This window comes from Rhinoderma darwinii, chromosome 5 (genome assembly GCF_050947455.1).
Source record: "Rhinoderma darwinii isolate aRhiDar2 chromosome 5, aRhiDar2.hap1, whole genome shotgun sequence".
NCBI lineage: Eukaryota > Metazoa > Chordata > Amphibia > Anura > Rhinodermatidae > Rhinoderma > Rhinoderma darwinii.
The window spans coordinates 318,055,031-318,073,950 of NC_134691.1; the positions used below are offsets into that span (position 1 = coordinate 318,055,031).

Here is an 18,920-nt window from a genome sequence, read left to right on the forward strand (position 1 = left end):
TGGCATTTTGTTTTTTTTTTCCTCTAACCCCCACTGTTCCTGAGATATCGGTGCAGTTAGTAATATGTAAATTAGACTTTTGACTGTCAAGTCGGGGGTTGACATCGCTCACTTACCAACGAGGGGGTAAAGCTTGCCGATCTAGCACAGTTCAATCGCAGCAGACAGCTTCAGAGCGGCTCATGTACTCTCTGCCGCCCATGATGATGATTATATGCAAGCCATATTCCTGTACTGCTTTCCCATGCTAATACATCTTCATGCTACAGCAGCCAGGAGGGATGTGATATCGGATCTATGTCGGAAGCAACAGGACTGCCAGCTATGTACAGGAGGTGCATAGACTTTACAGCAACAAAATGGTAGGACATTTTTAAAGAATACTATTTAGGCCCTGTTCACACGGAGTTTTTTGCAGGAGGAAAATTCCTCCTGTAAAAACTGACCCTGGAGGTTTTCAAGTTTGATGTGGTTTTTGACGTGGTTTTTGAGGCGGTTTTCCAGGCGGTTTTTCAGGCTGTTTTTGCCGAGGTTTTCACATGCATGACATCCTTCTGGGGGTTGTACTTCCTATGAAAACTCCACCCATCCTCCTGCTACATGCCATTTTCTTGAGAAATCTGCTGGACATGGAGCTAAATCAAGAGCAGGGCAGCAGTGGGGTCGCAGTATTGCCCAGAATAAAGGTGAGGAGGCGTCAGATGTGCCTCCTCATGAAGGTGCTTGTCAATGTTGTTCGTCGGCGCAGGTGGCGAGAGGTAAGTTTTGACACACCGTTTTTCTACCCTCCATTACCCCAATGTAGACAAAGCATTCATTTCTGTTCAATACTTTTTTTTTTCACAGGTGGAAGAACAACGGAGAAAACGCCATCGCCGTTACTGGGTGCACCCCATTAACGAACTGCGGCCACAGAGGGGACACATTGGACAGCTGTATGCCGAACTGCGATGGTGAGTTGTTGTTTTTTTCTTATTGCAACTGTATAAAAAAGTGAATACAGAGAAGTATGACCCTGTGTATTTAACCACTAAATGGCATAATTTTTGGCATCCACGCCGTTGGTAGGGGTGTCACTACCGCTGTAGAAACCATACCACCTGCTATGGGGCACACGACATCAGGGTGCCTGTGCCGGCCACCAACACAGCCCCCCCCCCCCCCCCCCCGCATGCCTGGAGATACCGCTAGCAGATGATATGGCTGTGCCATGCTACATTGAATAGTATCTGTGTGCTTGGACGCAGATCCTATTGAACAGTATGGCATAGCAGGGAGGAATCTCCTTACTCTGCCATAGGCTGGTGGCCATGTTTGTAATGCATTTTTTATCATGTACACAGACAGTATCCCTGCGCAGGCTGGCATGATGACGTCGCTGCATCACGCCGGTCTATGCAAGGATCCCGTTGAGGTTGTGGATCAGCTCATCTCATTGCCTAGGTGAGTATAATGTTTTTTTGTTTTATATGGGGGGCGCTATGTACAAATGGCTTCTGACACTATGTACAGGGGGGCTTATGGTTCTTTGATGGCGGCGAATGAAAATCAAAAATGTAACTAATAATACACAAGTGGCTAATCCATTTTGATGTTTCTTTACAGCTATCCTGACAAGTTTTCCGATTTCTGTCGAATGTCTGTCAGCGCCTTTGATCAGCTAGATGTGATCCTGGCAAACCATCTGATCCGTGAGGATACCAACATGAGGAGAGCTATCAGTCCTACGGAGAGGCTGCTAATCACGTTGCGGTGAGTTTATTTTACATGTCTTTTGTGTGTGTTTTGCCTTCTTGACCATGTACTAAAACTATATGAAAAATATTACTGGTTATGGTCAAGATAGGCATGTGGTGAAGATAGTCATGTATAGCTCCTTGTACTAATTTTTTTTTTTCTCTATCTCTTTCAGATTTTTGGCAACTGGGGAGAGTTACGCATCTCTGCACCTCCAATTCCGGGTTGGTAAATCTACCATCTCTGGAATTGTGATGAGTACATGCCACGTGATCTGGCAGCACTTACAGCCCATTTCGATGCCCAGTCCGACCCAGGAGACTTGGTTGCAGGCAGCAGCAGGCTTTCAGTCTGTGGCCAATTTCCCAAACTGCATAGGCGCCGTCGACGGGAAGCACATACGTGTGCACAGGGCTGCCATCAGGAATTTCTGGGCCCCATACTGCCAATGAGTCTGGGCCCCCGCCCCCCTCGTTATTAGGAGGGGGGGTGAAATGTAAAGGGGCGGGAGGTAGGGCACATTAAAAATAAAACTCTTTGGAGGAGCAGGGCAGAGACAGGAGGTGGGTGTCGGAGGGCAAAGGGGAGAAACTAAGTCCCAGGGCTGGGAGAACTGAAGGTAGCAGTGGTAGCCAGGGGGGAGACGTAACCTCACAGGGGCTCTGTGGAGTGACAAGGAAGAGACAAGAGACAGCGGCTCTGTGGGGGGCAAAAAGGGAAAGTGAGTGTGTGTGTGTGTATGTGTGTGTGTGTGTGTATGTAGAATCTGTCAGGGTGTAGGAGGGCAATATAAACAAAAATCATTGCACTGAAGCCCTATACACAGCAGAGTCACTCACCAAAATGTAGTCCCTAAGATCTCCCACCGCCACGGGCATGTCTGGATGATGCTTTTGCATTCTCTTCACACGCTGCACACACGTTATCTGTGTGTAGCGCTATCTACAGGGGGCTGTGTGTGGCGCTATCTGCAGGGGTGGGTGAGGCGCTATCTACAGGGGGGGTGTGTGGCGCTATCTACAGGGTGGGTGTGGCGCTATCTACATGGGATTGTGTGGCGCTATCTACATGGGATTGTGTGGTGCTATCTACAGGGGGCAGTGTGTGACACTATCTACAGGGGTGTGTGTGTGTGGCGCTATCTACAGGGGGTATGTTCGGCGCTGACTACAGGGGAGTGTGTGGCACTCTCTACAGGGGATTCCAGTCCAGGAGGAGACCCTGACCTCACTGTCCATATATGGACAGTGACCTCAGGGGCTACCTCTAGGAGAGGAATCCCCGACCAGAGTGTCGGCAACTCTCTGGCCGGGGATTTCGCTCCTGGATGGGTGAATGGCAGAGCAGGAAGCTGATACTTTCCTGCTCTGCCATAGTATTCAATTGTATCTGCATCCTGTGGACGCAGATACAATTGAATATGGCAGTGGCTGAGACACGTCTGGGACAGTAATTTGCCGGGACTGCCTCTTTAGATTCAGGACAGTCCCTGCAAATTCAGGACTGTTGCTAACTATGCCTCCGGTATAAGCTTTCTCCCCCTACCCAGGTATACTCTCTCCTTCCTCTACCCCTCCCCATGTATAATTTCTCCCCTCCCTTCAGATATCATCACTTTTCACCCAATTATTACCCCCCCCCCCCATTGTATAATGCCTCCTCCAGTGGAGGGATGTCACGATACCAGAATTTGGACTTCGGTACCGATGCTTTGTGTAGTATTGCGATTTCGATAACAAAGCGATACTTTGCCAACAGTAATAAAAAAACAAAACAGTTCTTCCATTTCTTATGTGAGGCGCGAGGTGTGATGGTAAATTTAACCTCCATGTGCCTCACATTAATAGTAATTAACCCCATCATGTTCCTCAATTATAAAGGGTTAATGTGTAAGGTACATGATGGGGTTAATTACTATTAATGTGAGGCACATGGAGGTTCAAAATTCATAATACCTCGTGCCCCACATTAATAAGTGAAAGAAGTTTTTATTTTATTTTTTACAACGTACACATCATAAATGATGCAAAAAAATTGTTGTGCAGGTTATTACAGCCGCGCCAATAATGAATGTGTATATTTTATGTATTGAGACTTATTTTAATGTGTTTTGTAAAAAAGGTGTATGTGTATTTTTTTAAAATTTAACATTACTTTATGTTTTTACTTTCTTTTTGAAACTTTAATGTACTGGTATATATCTATATACGCATAGTACACAGGCAGTTGTTAGGACAGACCTGAGTATGCCCTAACAGGAAATATGGTAAGACAGCCCTGGGGTCCTTCATTGGACCTTGGGCTGTCTGCCCATATATGGTATGTCCCTCAATCGCGTCACAGGGATTCCTGTGACGTGATCCAAGGGGCATCCCCCCTTCTTATTTTCCCCTGAATGCTGCAGTCATCTTTGATTGCAGCATTCAGGGGTATAGCGGTGGAGATGAGAGGTTTCTTTCATCTCTGCCTTTATAGAGTGGGACTGCGGCTGTGTAATACAACCATTGCCCCGCCCCGCACGCGGTCAGCACGAGGTGATGCGGTTGGCGCTGCACTAATGAGCGGCGGTTCAGGCACTGAAGACAGAACATGTGGGGGTGTTTTGTAGTGCGCCCGCCATGTTCTGTTTTCAGTGCTGCCGCTCATTAGTGCCCCCATTATCATCTCCCTGCCCCCATTATCATCTCCCTGCCCCCATTATCATCTCCCTGCCCCATTATCATCTCCCTGCCCCATTATCATCTCCCTGCCCCCATTATCATCTCCCTGCCCCCATTATCATCTATCTGCCCCCATTATCATCTCGCTGCCCCCATTATCATCTCCCTGCCCCCATTATCATCTCCCTGCCCCCATTATCATCTCCCTGCCCCCATTATCATCTCCCTGCCCCCATTATCATCTCCCTGCCCTATTATCATCTCCCTGCCCCCATTATCATCTCCCTGCCCCCATTATCATCTCCCTGCCCTATTATCATCTCCCTGCCCCCATTATCATCTCCCTGCCCCCATTATCGTCTCCCTGCCCCCATTATCATCTCCCTGCCCCCATTATCATCTCCCTGCCCCCATTATCATCTCCCTGCCCTATTATCATCTCCCTGCCCCCATTATCATCTCCCTGCCCCCATTATCATCTCCCTGCCCCCATTATCATCTCCCTGCCCCCATTATCATCTCCCTGCCCTATTATCATCTCCCTGCCCCCATTATCATCTCCCTGCCCCCATTATCATCTCCCTGCCCCCATTATCATCTAACTCTACCCCCTCCCCATAGAAAGCACGTCTGTATTAGTTTACACTGCAGCATAGGATTGTATCACTATCAGCTCCACGACGGCTCTTTTCTCCTGTCCTGTGTAAACAGAGGGAGAAGACAGGTTTATTGTCACATGTTACACAGGACGGGAGATAAGAGCCGCAGAGCTGATACAATCCTATGCTGCGGTGTTAACATAATACAGAGGTGGGTAAGATATTTACTTTCTATGGGGGCAGGAGGAGATTTTTTCAGGAGGCTCCGGGCAGCAGCAGCCGGACACAGACATAAGTTAGTACTCACTGTGTCTGAAGAAGAAGAAGACTGCTGCTTCTGCTGCTGGACGTATCCTCCGAGGCTGAGCTCATAACTCCCGCTGCTGTGATGTCTCCACCCCTTGTCTCCTCCCCACACGCTGTCACACTGTTGCGGAGGAGGAGGGGCAGGCACATGTCACTCTCCAGCGGGCCCTTACGATTTTATTCTGATGTAATGAACGGGCCCCTCCTTCGTGATGGGACCTGTTCCTTTCACCGAAATGAAATCGTAAGAGTCACACTGCCGTGAGGATATTAATTCCAGCGGCAGAGTGCGGGCCCCTTTTTTTAAAATTTATGCCCGGGCCCCTCACTGCAGTACCCCCAGTCCCCCCCTGATGGCGGCCCTGCGTGTGCAGCAGCCACCGCAATCAGGATCACATTACTTCAATTACAAGAAGTACTTTTCTGTGGTCCTGATGGCGGTGGCTGATGCCTCGTACAAGTTTGTTGCTATCGAAGTCGGCGCTTATGGCAGTACTGGGGACTCCCGGGCGCTACTGACATCGACATTCGGCCAGCGAGTGCTGGTAGATCAGGTGACTCTGCCCCCTCCAAGACCTCTTCCAGGTACCACGCATCCATTCCCTTTCGTCATGGTGGGGGATGAGGCTTTTCCGCTGATGACCAACCTGCTGCGCCCATACCCACGGAGGGCACTGGATGCCCGGAAGAGAGTCTTCAACATGAGGCTGAGCCGGGCACGACGCTTCGTGGAGTGCACCTTCGGGATCATGAGTAGTAAGTGGAGGGTCTTCACCTGTGCAATGCAGTTGGATCCAGGCACAGTTGACATGGTCATTAAAGCTGCCTGTGTGCTCCACAACTATGTTCGCGACTATGACAGTTTGGACATGGGTGTGGATCAACAGGCAGCTTTTAGTGACCTTCCTGCCAGTTGTTTTTTTGGCCGTGCATCCAACCGTGCTGTACAGGTGAGAGATGCCTTTGCGGACTACTTCATGAGTCCCGAAGGTGCCGTGCCTCGGCAATTTGCATGCCTCAGTGAACAGCAGCCATTCCAGGACTGATGTTTCTCCTCGTGGGTCCCATCCAACTTGTTTGATCCACAATCCTGTTATCAGATTTCCGCTAATGGATTTATGTTGAAAATGAAATTTTGTTTTGAAAGACATTGTATGTCTTTAATAAATTTTTAAAGTTGCAAAAGTTGTGTAGGCTTTTTTTTCTACTTAGAATGTGTAAGGTCTTGTCCACACGTAACGTATTTTCTTGAGCAATTTTGGTGAAAGTAACAGACTTTCCACTGCTAAAACAACATTCAAATTCAGTCCACTTTCTGCAGCAGGAATTGACACCAATGGTGATGGAAACGGAAAACTGTATTTTCCGTTTGTGTCAGTCACGGATCTGTTTCGACATAGTGCGTCGCAACGGACACCTGGCGCAGATGTGAACAAAGCCCGAGGGTCTGTTGACATCAGCGTTGGCTTTGCATTCAGGGGTTCCATCGGAGCTTTCTGTCGTGGAACCCCTCAATGGAAAGTCAACGGGGAACCTCTTCCATTGATATGAATGGTGACGGAAGCATTGCTAATGGTTTCCGTTTGTCACCGTTACGTCCGGTTTCTGTTTTTTGACAGAATCAATAGCGCTAAGGTTTCAGTTTGACTTTAGGTTGAGGGGTTCACCCGACGGAAACCTCCGACGGAACCCCTGAACGGAAATCCAACACTGATGTGAACAAGCCCTGACTTAAGTCCAATAAAATTAAGGTCCTGTTCACATCAGCATTGGCTTTCCGTGTGAGTGCTAATGTTTTCCATTCGTCACCATTCACCAGTCGACTGCGCTATTGATTCTGTCGTTAAACCGGCAGCATGCCAGAATGGTGACGAAGGGAAACCATTTGCAATGTTTCCGTCACCATTGATATCATGGCTTCACCAGACGTAAACCTCCGACGGAACCCCAGAACGGAAAGGCAACGCTAATGTGAACAGGCCCTAACAGTAAAAAATACACACACACACAATGCAAATAAATGTTAAATACATTATTTATTAAATTATAACATTAACAGTTTTACAACATATCTGTAAATTACACAACCAACAATACTATACAACATATAGGAAAACAAGTTGTCCACCTCCACCCACAGCGCAATCAATAAAAGTTATGGTAACGTGGGGGGGTGGAGGGTGTTGAGGCAGTAGGCTGTGGCCCACTGCTGGTAGGGGGGCACGGGAGAAAAGATTGCACAAATTGTGTTCCAGCAGTGGGCAAATAAGGCGCGGGGTAAGGGGCAGGATTGCCTAAAGTTTGTCTCTGGGTGGTGGTGGAGGCCGCGCCAGAAAATTGACCACGACGGGGACCTAAAGCCTGTCGGAAATGGGTGAGAAGTTCACCCACTGCCGGCAGGGCAAGGGTGTGATGAAAGTCTGCCACTGCGCCGAAACTGAAACATATAAAATCATCTTGCCTTTCCGTTGGCAACTGGCGGCAGGAAGATGCCAATGCGTGACCAAAAAGGTCAAATCGGTCATCTGTGCCCACCCTCTGTATAAATGACAAGGTCTCAGTCTCCACCTGTAGTTGCCTGTCCGTTACCCGGGGGGTCCTTCTACGCCCCCGCGTGGAAGAGGTGCCGGTAGGGGGTGCGGGATCACTGACCTGGGTGGCCACAGGGGGGGCACTGTCATGTTGAAGTGGCACTGGTGAGGAGACGGGTGTCTCCTCCCCCAGTGACATTTCAGTGGCCAACAAGCATCCCGTCAGTTCTTCTTCCCCCTCCGCTTCATAATGGGTCGAAGTAGAAGGAGTGGGTTCCCTCTCCATCTGCTGCTGTTCATCTTGGGTGGCAGGGCCCTCATCCTCTTGATAGTTTCCTTCAGTTCTGTGGAAAAAAATACATTAAGGACGTAGGAAAACTCCTTTTTAAAATTCAAACATAGGCATCAACAGGGGCGTAGCTAAAGACTCATGGGCCGCGATGCAAAAGTTCTTATTGGGCCCCCCCTCACAAACTTCTCATGGCCAACGGTCCGCAGCTTTCAGCTGGGTCTCCTAAGTGACCCAACAATGCAGCAGTAGCAGCCAGGGGCGTCACTAAGGGCTTAAAATGTCAGGGCAAATAGCCCCAATACATATGTGTCCGCCCCCCAAAAAAAATGTGTGTATAGGAGACAGCATAGCATATCTATAGCACTACGACCCTATAAACTATGAATAGGATTAAATACATTGGCTCAGCAGACATTATCACACATGATCGGATTAGCTATAGGGTCCAGCTCGCTGACATTGCAGCTCCAGCGATGGACCCAGGAAAGGTAAGAATAATAATTTGGCTTATTTATGTGTTACGGATTCTTTTTGTGTGTTTGTGTTTTTTTACAGGTTCGGTTGTTGGACTACGTCGGATTCGAAGACTTCAATTATGGCGTTTTTTTATTCGCAATAAAATGGTTAATGAGGGTTGTGTTTTTTTATTTCAATAAAATATTTTTTCTATGTGCTTGTATTTTTTTAAACTTTATTATCACCGCCTTAGTAATGGCCGCTGGCTGATTGACAACCTCCATTACTAAGGCGAGGCTTAATGTTAGACGGTGCAGAGGCTACACTAACCCCCATTATTACCCCGGTACCCACCGCCACCAGGGGTACTGGGAAGAGCCAGGTACGAACCAGTACCCGACCATCTGTAGTGACGGGCAGGCACCGGGGTGGCCGCAGGCTGGTAGTATTAGGCTGGGGAAGGCCAAAACGGTGGCCCTTCCCACCCTGGTAATGCTGCCTGCTGCTGCTGTGTTGAATCTGGCTGGATATGAAAATAGGGGGGGACCCCACATCATTCTTTCCAATTGTTTTTTAGTTTATTTTTTTTAAATGACGTGGGGTCCCCCCCATTTTTCATAACCAGCCAGATACAATAAAGCAGCAGCAGGCAGCATCACCAGGGTGGCAAGGGCCACTGTTTTTGGCCTTTCCCCTCCTGATAATACCAGCCTGCGGCCACCCCAGTGGCCGACCATCACTACAGATCGTCAAGTACTGGATGGTACCCGGCTCTTCCCAGCACCCCTGGTGGCGGTGGGTACTGGGGTAATAAAGGGGGTTAGTGTTAGCCTCTGCACCGGCTAACACTAAGCCCCGCCTTAGTAATGGACGCTGTCAATCAGCCGGCGGCCATTACTAAGGCGGTAGTAATAAAGTTTAAAATAAAAAAACACAGACATAGAAAAAATATTTTATTGAAAGAAAACAAACCCACACAACCCTCATTAACCATTTTATTGATAATAAAAAAAAAAAAAAAAAAACAAAAAAAAAAACTTCATGGAAGTAGTCCTGAAATCCGACGTAGTCCAACGACCGAACCTGTAAGAAAACAAACAAAAAAACCTATTAGTCACACATGTTGGGCTTCGATACAGGGCCCATGTGTGATACTGTCTGTATACAGTATAAGATTACTGTGTGCTGGGGCCCTGTATCTAAGCCTACAGTGTGATAGGCTTATATACAGGGCCCATCAGACTGGATCACACATGGGCCCTGTATCTAAGCCTACCATGTGATTGGCTTAGATACAGGGCCCAGCAGATAGGATCACGCATGGGCCATGTATCTAAGCCTACCATGTGATTGGCTTAGATACGGGGCCCAGCAGACAGGATCACACAATCTGTGTCCATGTCTCACGGGCCCTCTGAGCCTGCTACATCGTAGGCTTAAAGGGGTTGTGCAGTCCCTAAACATTGATGGCCTATCCTCAGGACAGGCCATCAATAGCTGATGTGTCAGGGTCCGTCTCCCGGGACACGCCAATCAGCTGTTTTGAAAAGGGCCGCAGCACTCGTACGAGGGCTACTTCCCCTTCATTTCACTACTCGCTCACACTGTGAATTGCCGACACCGATTCACAGTGTGACCGAAATGAAGGTGAAGCAGCTCTCGTACGAGTGCTGCAGCCCCTTCAAAACAGCTGATTGGCTGGTGCCGGGAATCGGACCCCGTCAGTCATGGCTAACCTTACCTTCCTCTTCAGCCGCGGCGGTAGTTCTGTCGTCTTGATGCTGTATCGCTGTGACGTCATGCGCTGCGCACAGCGCTTGACATCAGGAACTCCGCTGCGATCCGGAACCAGGAAGGTAAGTACAGTCTGTTACTATAGTAACAGGGGCCCGCGGACCGAGTTACTATAGTAACTTTTTATTGATGTGGTGCGGGGGGCTATGGGCGCCCCTGGCTTCGGGGCCCGGTCGCAATTGCCACCACAGCGACCCCTATAGCTACGCCAGTGGGCATCAATACTTACGGCCGTTGTCCCCTGCTAGGCAAGATGAACAGCAGCTCATCATGGTGAGGGACCTTGACTCTTTTAGATGGAGAGGCTCCACTCCTCTCGGTCTTTCGCAACATCTTCAGGAAGCGGTCCCGCACGCTCTTCCACCTCTTTTTCACATCCTCCTCTGCAAATTCAAAACGAAGTTACTTTTTAAAATACTAAAAAACAAACATGTTGATAAAGATTTTTAAATTAAAATGAATGGAATGAAAAAAGTGACATACTCACCAATACGCCTTTGTTGAGAGGCAGAAAGGCTAGTCCAGGCCGGGTACAGGGCCTTGCATATGTTCAGCCAGCTGTCTCCGCGAGCATAACGGTCACTGTACCCAGTTGCACCTTTGTCCCATAGATTGGGATGTGTCTGTACCTGTAATAAATTACAATAGAAAGGTCACTTAAAATTACTCTACTAAACCTTGCCCTGCATTTCCTAGCGGAAAATATGCAGCGTACAGTACAAGCAGAGTGGATGAGATTTTAAAAAATGTCATCCACACGTTGAATAAAATACAGATAAAACATATGTTCACACTGGATAAGGGCCGGATAACTATATACTACGCTATTGTTTCCGGCAAAAAGACGGATCTAGTCCACACAAGAGACAAACGTAAACCACGGTCAGCGGCTCCATCACCATTAAAATCTATAGTGATGGAGACGAAAACCTCTGGTTTCAGTTTGTGTCTGCTCAGGGTCCAATTCAGACGGAAAGCTCCGATGGAACTTCAGAACGGGACCCCAACGCAGATGTCAACAAAGCCTAACCTACTTAAATAGTTTCCATCTGCCACCGTTGTGTTAGGGTTTTGTCGTCTTTGATGTATTAGTTGACTGCGCCATTCATTCCGTAAAACGACAGAACCCTTTGCACAACGGGGACAAACAGAAACCATTAGTAACGGATCTGTCACCATTGAAATGAATGGTGATGCAAATGGAACTTACTTCACACTTGCCTTTCCGTTGAGGGGTTCCCCTGACTGAAAGCACCGACGGAACCCCTCAGCAGAAACCACGCTGATGTGAACAGGCCCACATTAAAAAAAACATTGTTTTCTGTTTGCATCATCATTGACTTCAATGCTGATGGATCCGTTGCTAATGGGATTCCCTACACTGCGGTATTGGTTCCGTCAAAACGACAGAACCCTTTGCACAACGGGGACAAACAGAAACCATTAGCAACGGATCTGTCACCATTGAAATGAATGGTGATGCAAACGGAACTTACTTCACACTTGCCTTTCCGTTGAGGGGTTCCCCTGACTGAAAGCACCGACGGAACCCCTCAGCGGAAACCACGCTGATGTGAACAGGCCCACATTAAAAAAAAAAAGTATACTTACTTCTTGTATCAATTTTCCAACATCAATGTCCATTCGGTGGTACACCTCTGCAGTCGTCATTTCTGTTCCTGAAATGTAAAAAAAAAAAAAAAAAAAAAGAGATGACATACATGAACAACTGCATAACAAAATGTAAAAAAAAAAATGTAAAAAAAAAATGTAAAAAAAAAATGTGCAAAAAAAAAAATTCTAAAAAAAATTCTAAAAAAAACAATGCACAGCTCCATACATGTATAGCATGTATGGAACATAGGAGCAATTGCACTTACTTGTATTCGATTTGGATGCAGGACTTCTGTTTTCTGTATCCCTCAGGGGAGTTCTGTCCACGATGGTTTTCAGCCTCCACGAGCAGACAGGAAATGACAGCCCCTTTCTGGGCTGGACTAGCAGCAGGAGACGACTCCTGCAAAAAACTCCTCCAAAACACTCGGCAATATACTCGTCAGAAAACACCTCACTAGTTCGAGGTGTTTTTTTGACGTGTCCCCATTGATTTCAATGCGGTTTTGGACGCGGAAACCGCATCAAGAAGGGTCATGTCCCTTCTTTTTGCCGCGAGGCGTTTTTTTTACTCGCGGTAAAAAAACGCCTCCATCTCCCATTGAAATCAATGGGAGTCATTTTGGGTCGTTTTTGGCGCGTTTTCCGACGCGTTTTCCGCGTCAAAAAACGTGTCAAAAAACTCTGTGTGAACAGGCCCTTATTAGAATGTTGCTCAGTTTTGCATTTAGGAAGCAAATGGGGATAACGGAACAAAAGAAGAACTTAGGTATTCTGGTTACAAATAAGCTAAGCAGTAGTACTCAAGTATAAAAAGAGAGTAGAAAACCTGTGGTTCGAATGTAATATTACCCTCTATAAATCCCTTGTAAGGCCACATCTTGAATATGGAACTCAGTTTTGGGCTCCAAATTGTAAAAAGGATATATGAAAGAACTGGAGAGCGTCAAATGTGGGCGACTAGATTATTAAATGGGATGGGAGGTGTCGCTTATAAAGAAAGGTTAGAGAAATTGGGATTGTTCAGCTTGGAAAAAAGACGTAGAGGTGATCTTGTTAACATGTGTAAGTATATGTGTGGTCAATACGAAGAACTAAGACATAATCTGTTCTTTCCAAAGACTCTACAAAGGACATTCATTGCGTGCAGAAGAAAGACATTTCAGGCATCAATATAGGAAAGGGTTCTTTACAGTTAGAGTAGTTAAACTATGTAATGTCCTACCCCAAAACATAACGTCGTAATGGCAGATACTATGTCAGCATGATTATTTACTGATGAATGGCATTGAGGATTATAATAATCAAGCAATGAATGACGTGTAATTTATTGAGAAAGGTTGAACTTGATGAACCGGTGTCTTTTTTTTTAGGCTATGTAACCATGTAAAAAAGAAATCAGTGCAAAGGTGTCCATAGCCTTTAAGCCTGAAAATGATGCAGTAAGTGTTTTTGATTTCGAAATACTGATTCCGTTAATCATTGTATTTATTTTTATTTATTATTTTAAATAGTTAATTTTATTAGCATTTTCAGTCCTTCTGTTTCTAAGATAATTGCAGAATGAATTACACATTAGATCTGGATAAAGATTTGCTTATTATTAGATGGGTTAAAAATATGAATGCATTTGTTTAATGCAGATTTCATGTGGTTTCAAAGAAGGCGAAAATTAATAATTATTACATTGCTGTCTGCTTAACCCCTACCCGCACCAGGATGTAACTGTCCGTCGTTGCGGGAGGTTACTTCCCGCACGAGGACGTACAGTTACTGAGTTTTTCCCGGTGCACACTGTCGGCGACAGTGTGCACCGGGAACCGGGAGGTCAGCTGTCACTGACAGCTGACACTCCCCTCTTGCCGGCCAGCGGTCCTTTGCCGCTGATTTCGGCGAATTAACCCCTTAAATTCGGCGATCGGGTGCAATCGCCGAATTTTGGGGGTTTCTAACATATCGGCAGACCCCGGTCCGAAATCGCGGGGTTTGCCGATAGTTACTAAACAATGGCTTCCGGGTCTGCCATGGACGGAAGCCCATCAGGACCAACCTTCGGCTGGTCCTGATAGGCTTCCTGTCAAAGTGACAGGAAGTCACTGTGTCGTTCCCGATGGCACACAGTGTGCATCAGGAACTTGGAGATCAGCTGTCCCCGACAGCTGACACTCCAGTGTTGCCGATCAGCGGCTCATCGCCGCTGATTTCGGCAATTAACCCGTTACATGCGGGGCTCGATTGCGATCTCCGCATGTAGCGGGTTTGTAGCGCATCAGCAGCCCCCATGCAATCGTGGGGGCTTCTGATGCTTGTGATGGCACCCGGGGGCCAGACAACGCCCCCCAGGTCTCCCATGTATGTCAGCCTATGAGGATCAACCTCTGCTGATCCTCGTAGACCAACTGTCAGAGTGACCTAGGTAGTGTAATGTATTCTAGCAGCGATCAGAGCTGCAGGTCAAAAAATTAAAGTGTAAAAAGAAAAGAAAAGTTAATAAACAAAAATATAAAGTGTAAAAAGTGAAAAAAAAGTTAATAAAAATGTTTTATAAAAGTGTAAAAATAAAAGGTTTTGTTTTCCTATAATAAGTCATTTATTATAGGGAAAAAATGAAAACGTTAGAAAAAAGTACACATATTTGGTATCACCGTGTTCGTAACGACCCAAACTATGAAACTATAATGTTCATTTTTCCGCACGGTGAACGCCGCAAACAAAATAAACGGAAAACTGTCAGCATCGCTATTTTTTGGTCACCACCCCTCTCAAGATATAGAATAAAAAGTGATCAAAAAGTCGCATTTACCCCAAAATGGTACCAATAAAAACTACAAACCGTCCCGCAAAAAACAAGACCTCCCACAGCTTTTTTGACGAAAAAATAAAAAAGTTACGGCTCAGAATAGCGTGTCTCAGAAAAGAAATAATTTTATAGAAACTTCATTTTATTGTGCAAACGCTGCAAAACTTAAAAAAAACTATACACATATGTTATCGGCGTAATCGTACCGACCGGCAGAATAAATTAAAACGTAATTTATTGCGCACGGTGAACGCTGTAATAAATAAAGAATTTAAAGCGCCAAAATCGCTGTTTTTTGGTCACCTTAGCTCTAAAAAAGATCCTAAGGGGCCAAAATGCTCACTATACCCCTAGAAAAATTCCTTGAGGGGTGTAGATTCCAAAATAGGGTCACTTTTGGGGGGTTTCCACTGTTTTGGTCCCTCCGGGGCGTTGCAAACCCGACACGGCACTGAAAACCAATCCAGCAAAATCTGCGCTCCAAAATCCAAATGGCGCTCCCTCCCTCCTGAGCCCTGCTGTGCGTCCAAACATCAGTTTACGACCACATATGGGGTATTGCCGTAATCGGGAGAAATTGCTTTACAAATGTTGGAGTGCTTTTTCTCCTTTATTCCTTGTAAAAATGAAAAAATTCTATGTTTCCACAGAAAAATAGGTGATTTTCATCTTCACAGACTAATTCCACTAAATTCTGCAAAAAAACTGTGGGGTCAAAATGCTAAGTATACCCCTAGAAAAATGCCTTGAGGGGTGTAGTTTTCAAAATGGGGTCACTTTTTGGGGGTTTCGACTGTTTAGGTACCACAAGACCTCCTCAAACCTGACATGGTGCCAAAAATATATTCCTAAAAAAAGGAGGCCCCAAAATCCACTAGCTGCTCCTTTGCTTCTGAGGCCTGTGTTTCAGTCCATTAGGACACTAGGGCCACATGTTGGATATTTCTAAAATCTGCAGAATCTGGGCAATAAATATTGAGTTGCGTTTCTCTGGTAAAACCTTCTGTGTTACAGATTTTTTTTTTATTCCAAATGAATTTTGGCAAAAAAAATGAAATTTGTAAATTTCACCTCTACTTTGCCTTAATTCCTGTGAAACGCCTAAAGGGTTAAAATACTTTCTGAATGTGGTTTTGAATACCTTGAGCGGTGCAGTTTTCAAAATGGGGTGATTTATGGGGACTTTCTAATATATAAGGCCCTCAAAGCCACTTCAGAACTGAACTGGTCCGTGAAAAAATGGCCTATTGAAATTTTATTGAAAATATGAGAAATTGCTGCTAAAGTTCTAAGCCTCGTAACGTGCTAGAAAAATAAAAGTACGTGAAAAAAAATGATGCAAATATAAAGTAGACATATGGGGGATGTTAACTAGTAACTATTGTGTGTGGTATTACTATCTGTTTTACAAGCAAATAAATAAAAATTTAGAAAAATGCAAATTTTTGCAAATTTTTGCTAAAATGTGAAGTTTTTTACAAATAAATATTGAATTTATCGACCAAATTTTTTCACTAACCTAAAGTACAATATGTCACAAGAAAACAATCTCAGAATCGCTTGGATAGGTAAAAGCGTTCCGGAGTTATTACCACATAAAGTGACACATGTCAGATTTGAAAAAATCATCTGTGTCCACAAGGCCAAAACAGGCTGTGTCCTAAAGGGGTTAAAAGAAACACTACGCACAAAGCTTATACAGTGTGTAATTCCTAGTCCAGGGCCTATGGGAGCGCTGCATGACACAGGGATTGTCTCCTTGGTTTTCTTTACACCCCAGTGTAAAGTTTGTGGGAGGAATCCTCCAGCTCACCAGTCAGCAGGTTTTCACCGCAAGTTGCGCCAGGATTGCCGTGACGGCACACGGCTGTGAAGACAGAAAAAAAGAGAGAAACAATTATCCAGCGCAGTGAAGTTTAAAATGGAACACTGGTCCAATTTTATTTCCAATTCTGAAACGCGTAGGCATCATTGAATTTGTTTATCCTTGCATCTGGGAGTCATCCCCTTTTAAAAGCATTGGAAATAAATTTGGAACAGTGTTCCATTTTAGGCCCTGTTCACACAGAGTTTTTTTGATGAGTTTTTTGACGCGGAAACCGCACCAAAAAACTCCTCAAAGACCGCCCGAAAATGCCTCCCATTGATTTCAATGGGAGTTGGACGAGTTTTTTTACCGCGAGTAAAAAAAACGCGTTTCGGTAAAAAGAAGCGTCATGACCCATCTTGAGGCGGTTTCCGCCTCCAAAACCCCATTTCAATCAGTCAGAAAGAGGAAAAAAAAACCTCGACGAGTGTTTTGACGAGTTTTTGTCAAACCACTGTGCAAAAACCTACTGGAGCAGTTTTTGCAGGAGGAATTTTCCTCCTGCAAAAAACTCAGTGTGAACATAGCCTTATTTAAACTTCACTGCGCTGGATCAATGTTTCTCTCTTTTTTTCTGACCCCAGTGTAAAGCAATGCCCCTCTGGCCCTGAACAAGGCATAATACAGTGTATATTTTGCCTTCTTACGACCAATTAGGTCATGCTAAGGGGTAAAGGGGTCTTCTGATAGGGAGCACTACCCAGTGTGATGTTATCTTATGGACTTATAACATTAATAAAGGAATAGTTCTCAACAGCAGCAATGGAAATAGATCGCAACTTTTTATTTTACCACATCCTGACTGTGCCTCGCTGCATCAATCATGAGGCTTTAATTGGGAGAAAGAACGTCATGGATGTTTAGTCCAGGAAGTGTTGTCATCTGAGCTACGACAAAGCACTGCTCTTTGGTAACAGGAAATCATTAATATTCCGATTTTACCCCGTCTGCATTTCAGAAAGTAATTGCGCAACTGCCAGGATCACATGGGCATAACACACTATCGTAATGCAAGGTGTTTTGGGTTTTTTTCACAAAAAATGGCACATTACTTACAATTTTTGTATAATATGTTGTGCAGATGTGATTGTAACAACTTCAGCTATTGGGAAAACCCCTTTAACGACTAAAAAAAAATCCTTTACCAATCTGTAAACTTTGACGAGCTTTAAAACAAAGTTATTGCTTGTGCTTGCTTTAGTAGACTTGAAGGTTAAAGGGGTTTTCCACCTTCTGACAACTGATGACCTATCCACCGGATAGTTCATCAGTGCATGATCTGTGGTGGTCCGACACCCGGACCCCGCACAGATCAGCTGATCCGGTGCCTCCATGCACCAGACGTACATGCCAGAATGAGTTGGCTCCGGCCATGGAATAGCGGCCGAGCTGCAGTACTGTTCAAGTGAATAGGAGCAGACCTGCAGTTCTGCAGCACGGCTGCTATGCTATGTATGGAGCCAACTGCTCCGTACATAGCACTATGTGCCATAACATCCGGTGCCCGCAGGCCACTGGAGCGGCTTAACGGTGCGGGGTCCGGGTATCGATCCAGCACCAATGATATACTGATGACCTATGCGGCGGATAGGTCATCAGTTGTCAGAAGATGGAAAACCCCTTTAAGGTATTACAAAGACAAACCACCAAAATTAAAGTAACTTAGTTAGCACGACCGTGCCCGTAATCCCGGTTTGTGATTACAGGCACTTCCAGCCGCGGACAGTCACCCGCATTTGCGGGCCGTGCTCCCATTATAAAGTATGGAAGCACGGTCCGTAAAATAGAAAAATAGGACATGTCCTATTTTTTTACAGAAGCTTTCTACGGCCCGGACACCTTCCCATAAATATACAGGAAGGTGTCCGTGGGTCATAGAAATGAATGCAACAGTATTTTGATCTTCAATTACGGTCCGTAATTGCGGACCAAAATTACAGTTGTATTATAAAGATTTTTAAAAATTACATTTAAGGAGATATTGGCCTACTTAATACGGAAACAGCGTAGCTCACGTGCTACGCTGCTTCCGTAACTGCCATTCACTTATATTGGAGTTACGGAAACAGCATAGCTCAGGAGGCTACGCTGTTTTCCTGATTACATGTTCGGAGATTACAAAGGAGGAACCGAGAAATGGCTTTTAGGAGGCCTAGTTCTAGAGATAGGTGTGGTTCCCAAAGGTGGGACCCGCATCTATCTGACATTTATGGCATATCCTGTGGATATTCTATAACTGTCCCTGATGGGCAAATCCTTTTAAA

General features: G+C 45.5%; 1 protein-coding gene across 1 annotated transcript; it reads left to right on the forward strand.

Moving 5' to 3' along the window:
- The first annotated feature begins 539 nt into the window (after positions 1 to 539).
- Positions 540 to 2,189, forward strand: LOC142652616 (uncharacterized). Its single transcript, XM_075828271.1, has 4 exons — positions 540 to 758; positions 847 to 953; positions 1,606 to 1,752; positions 1,913 to 2,189. Exons 1-4 carry the CDS (start codon positions 540 to 542, stop codon positions 2,187 to 2,189), a joined length of 750 nt encoding a protein of 249 aa, XP_075684386.1.
- Positions 2,190 to 18,920: the final 16,731 nt, after the last annotated feature.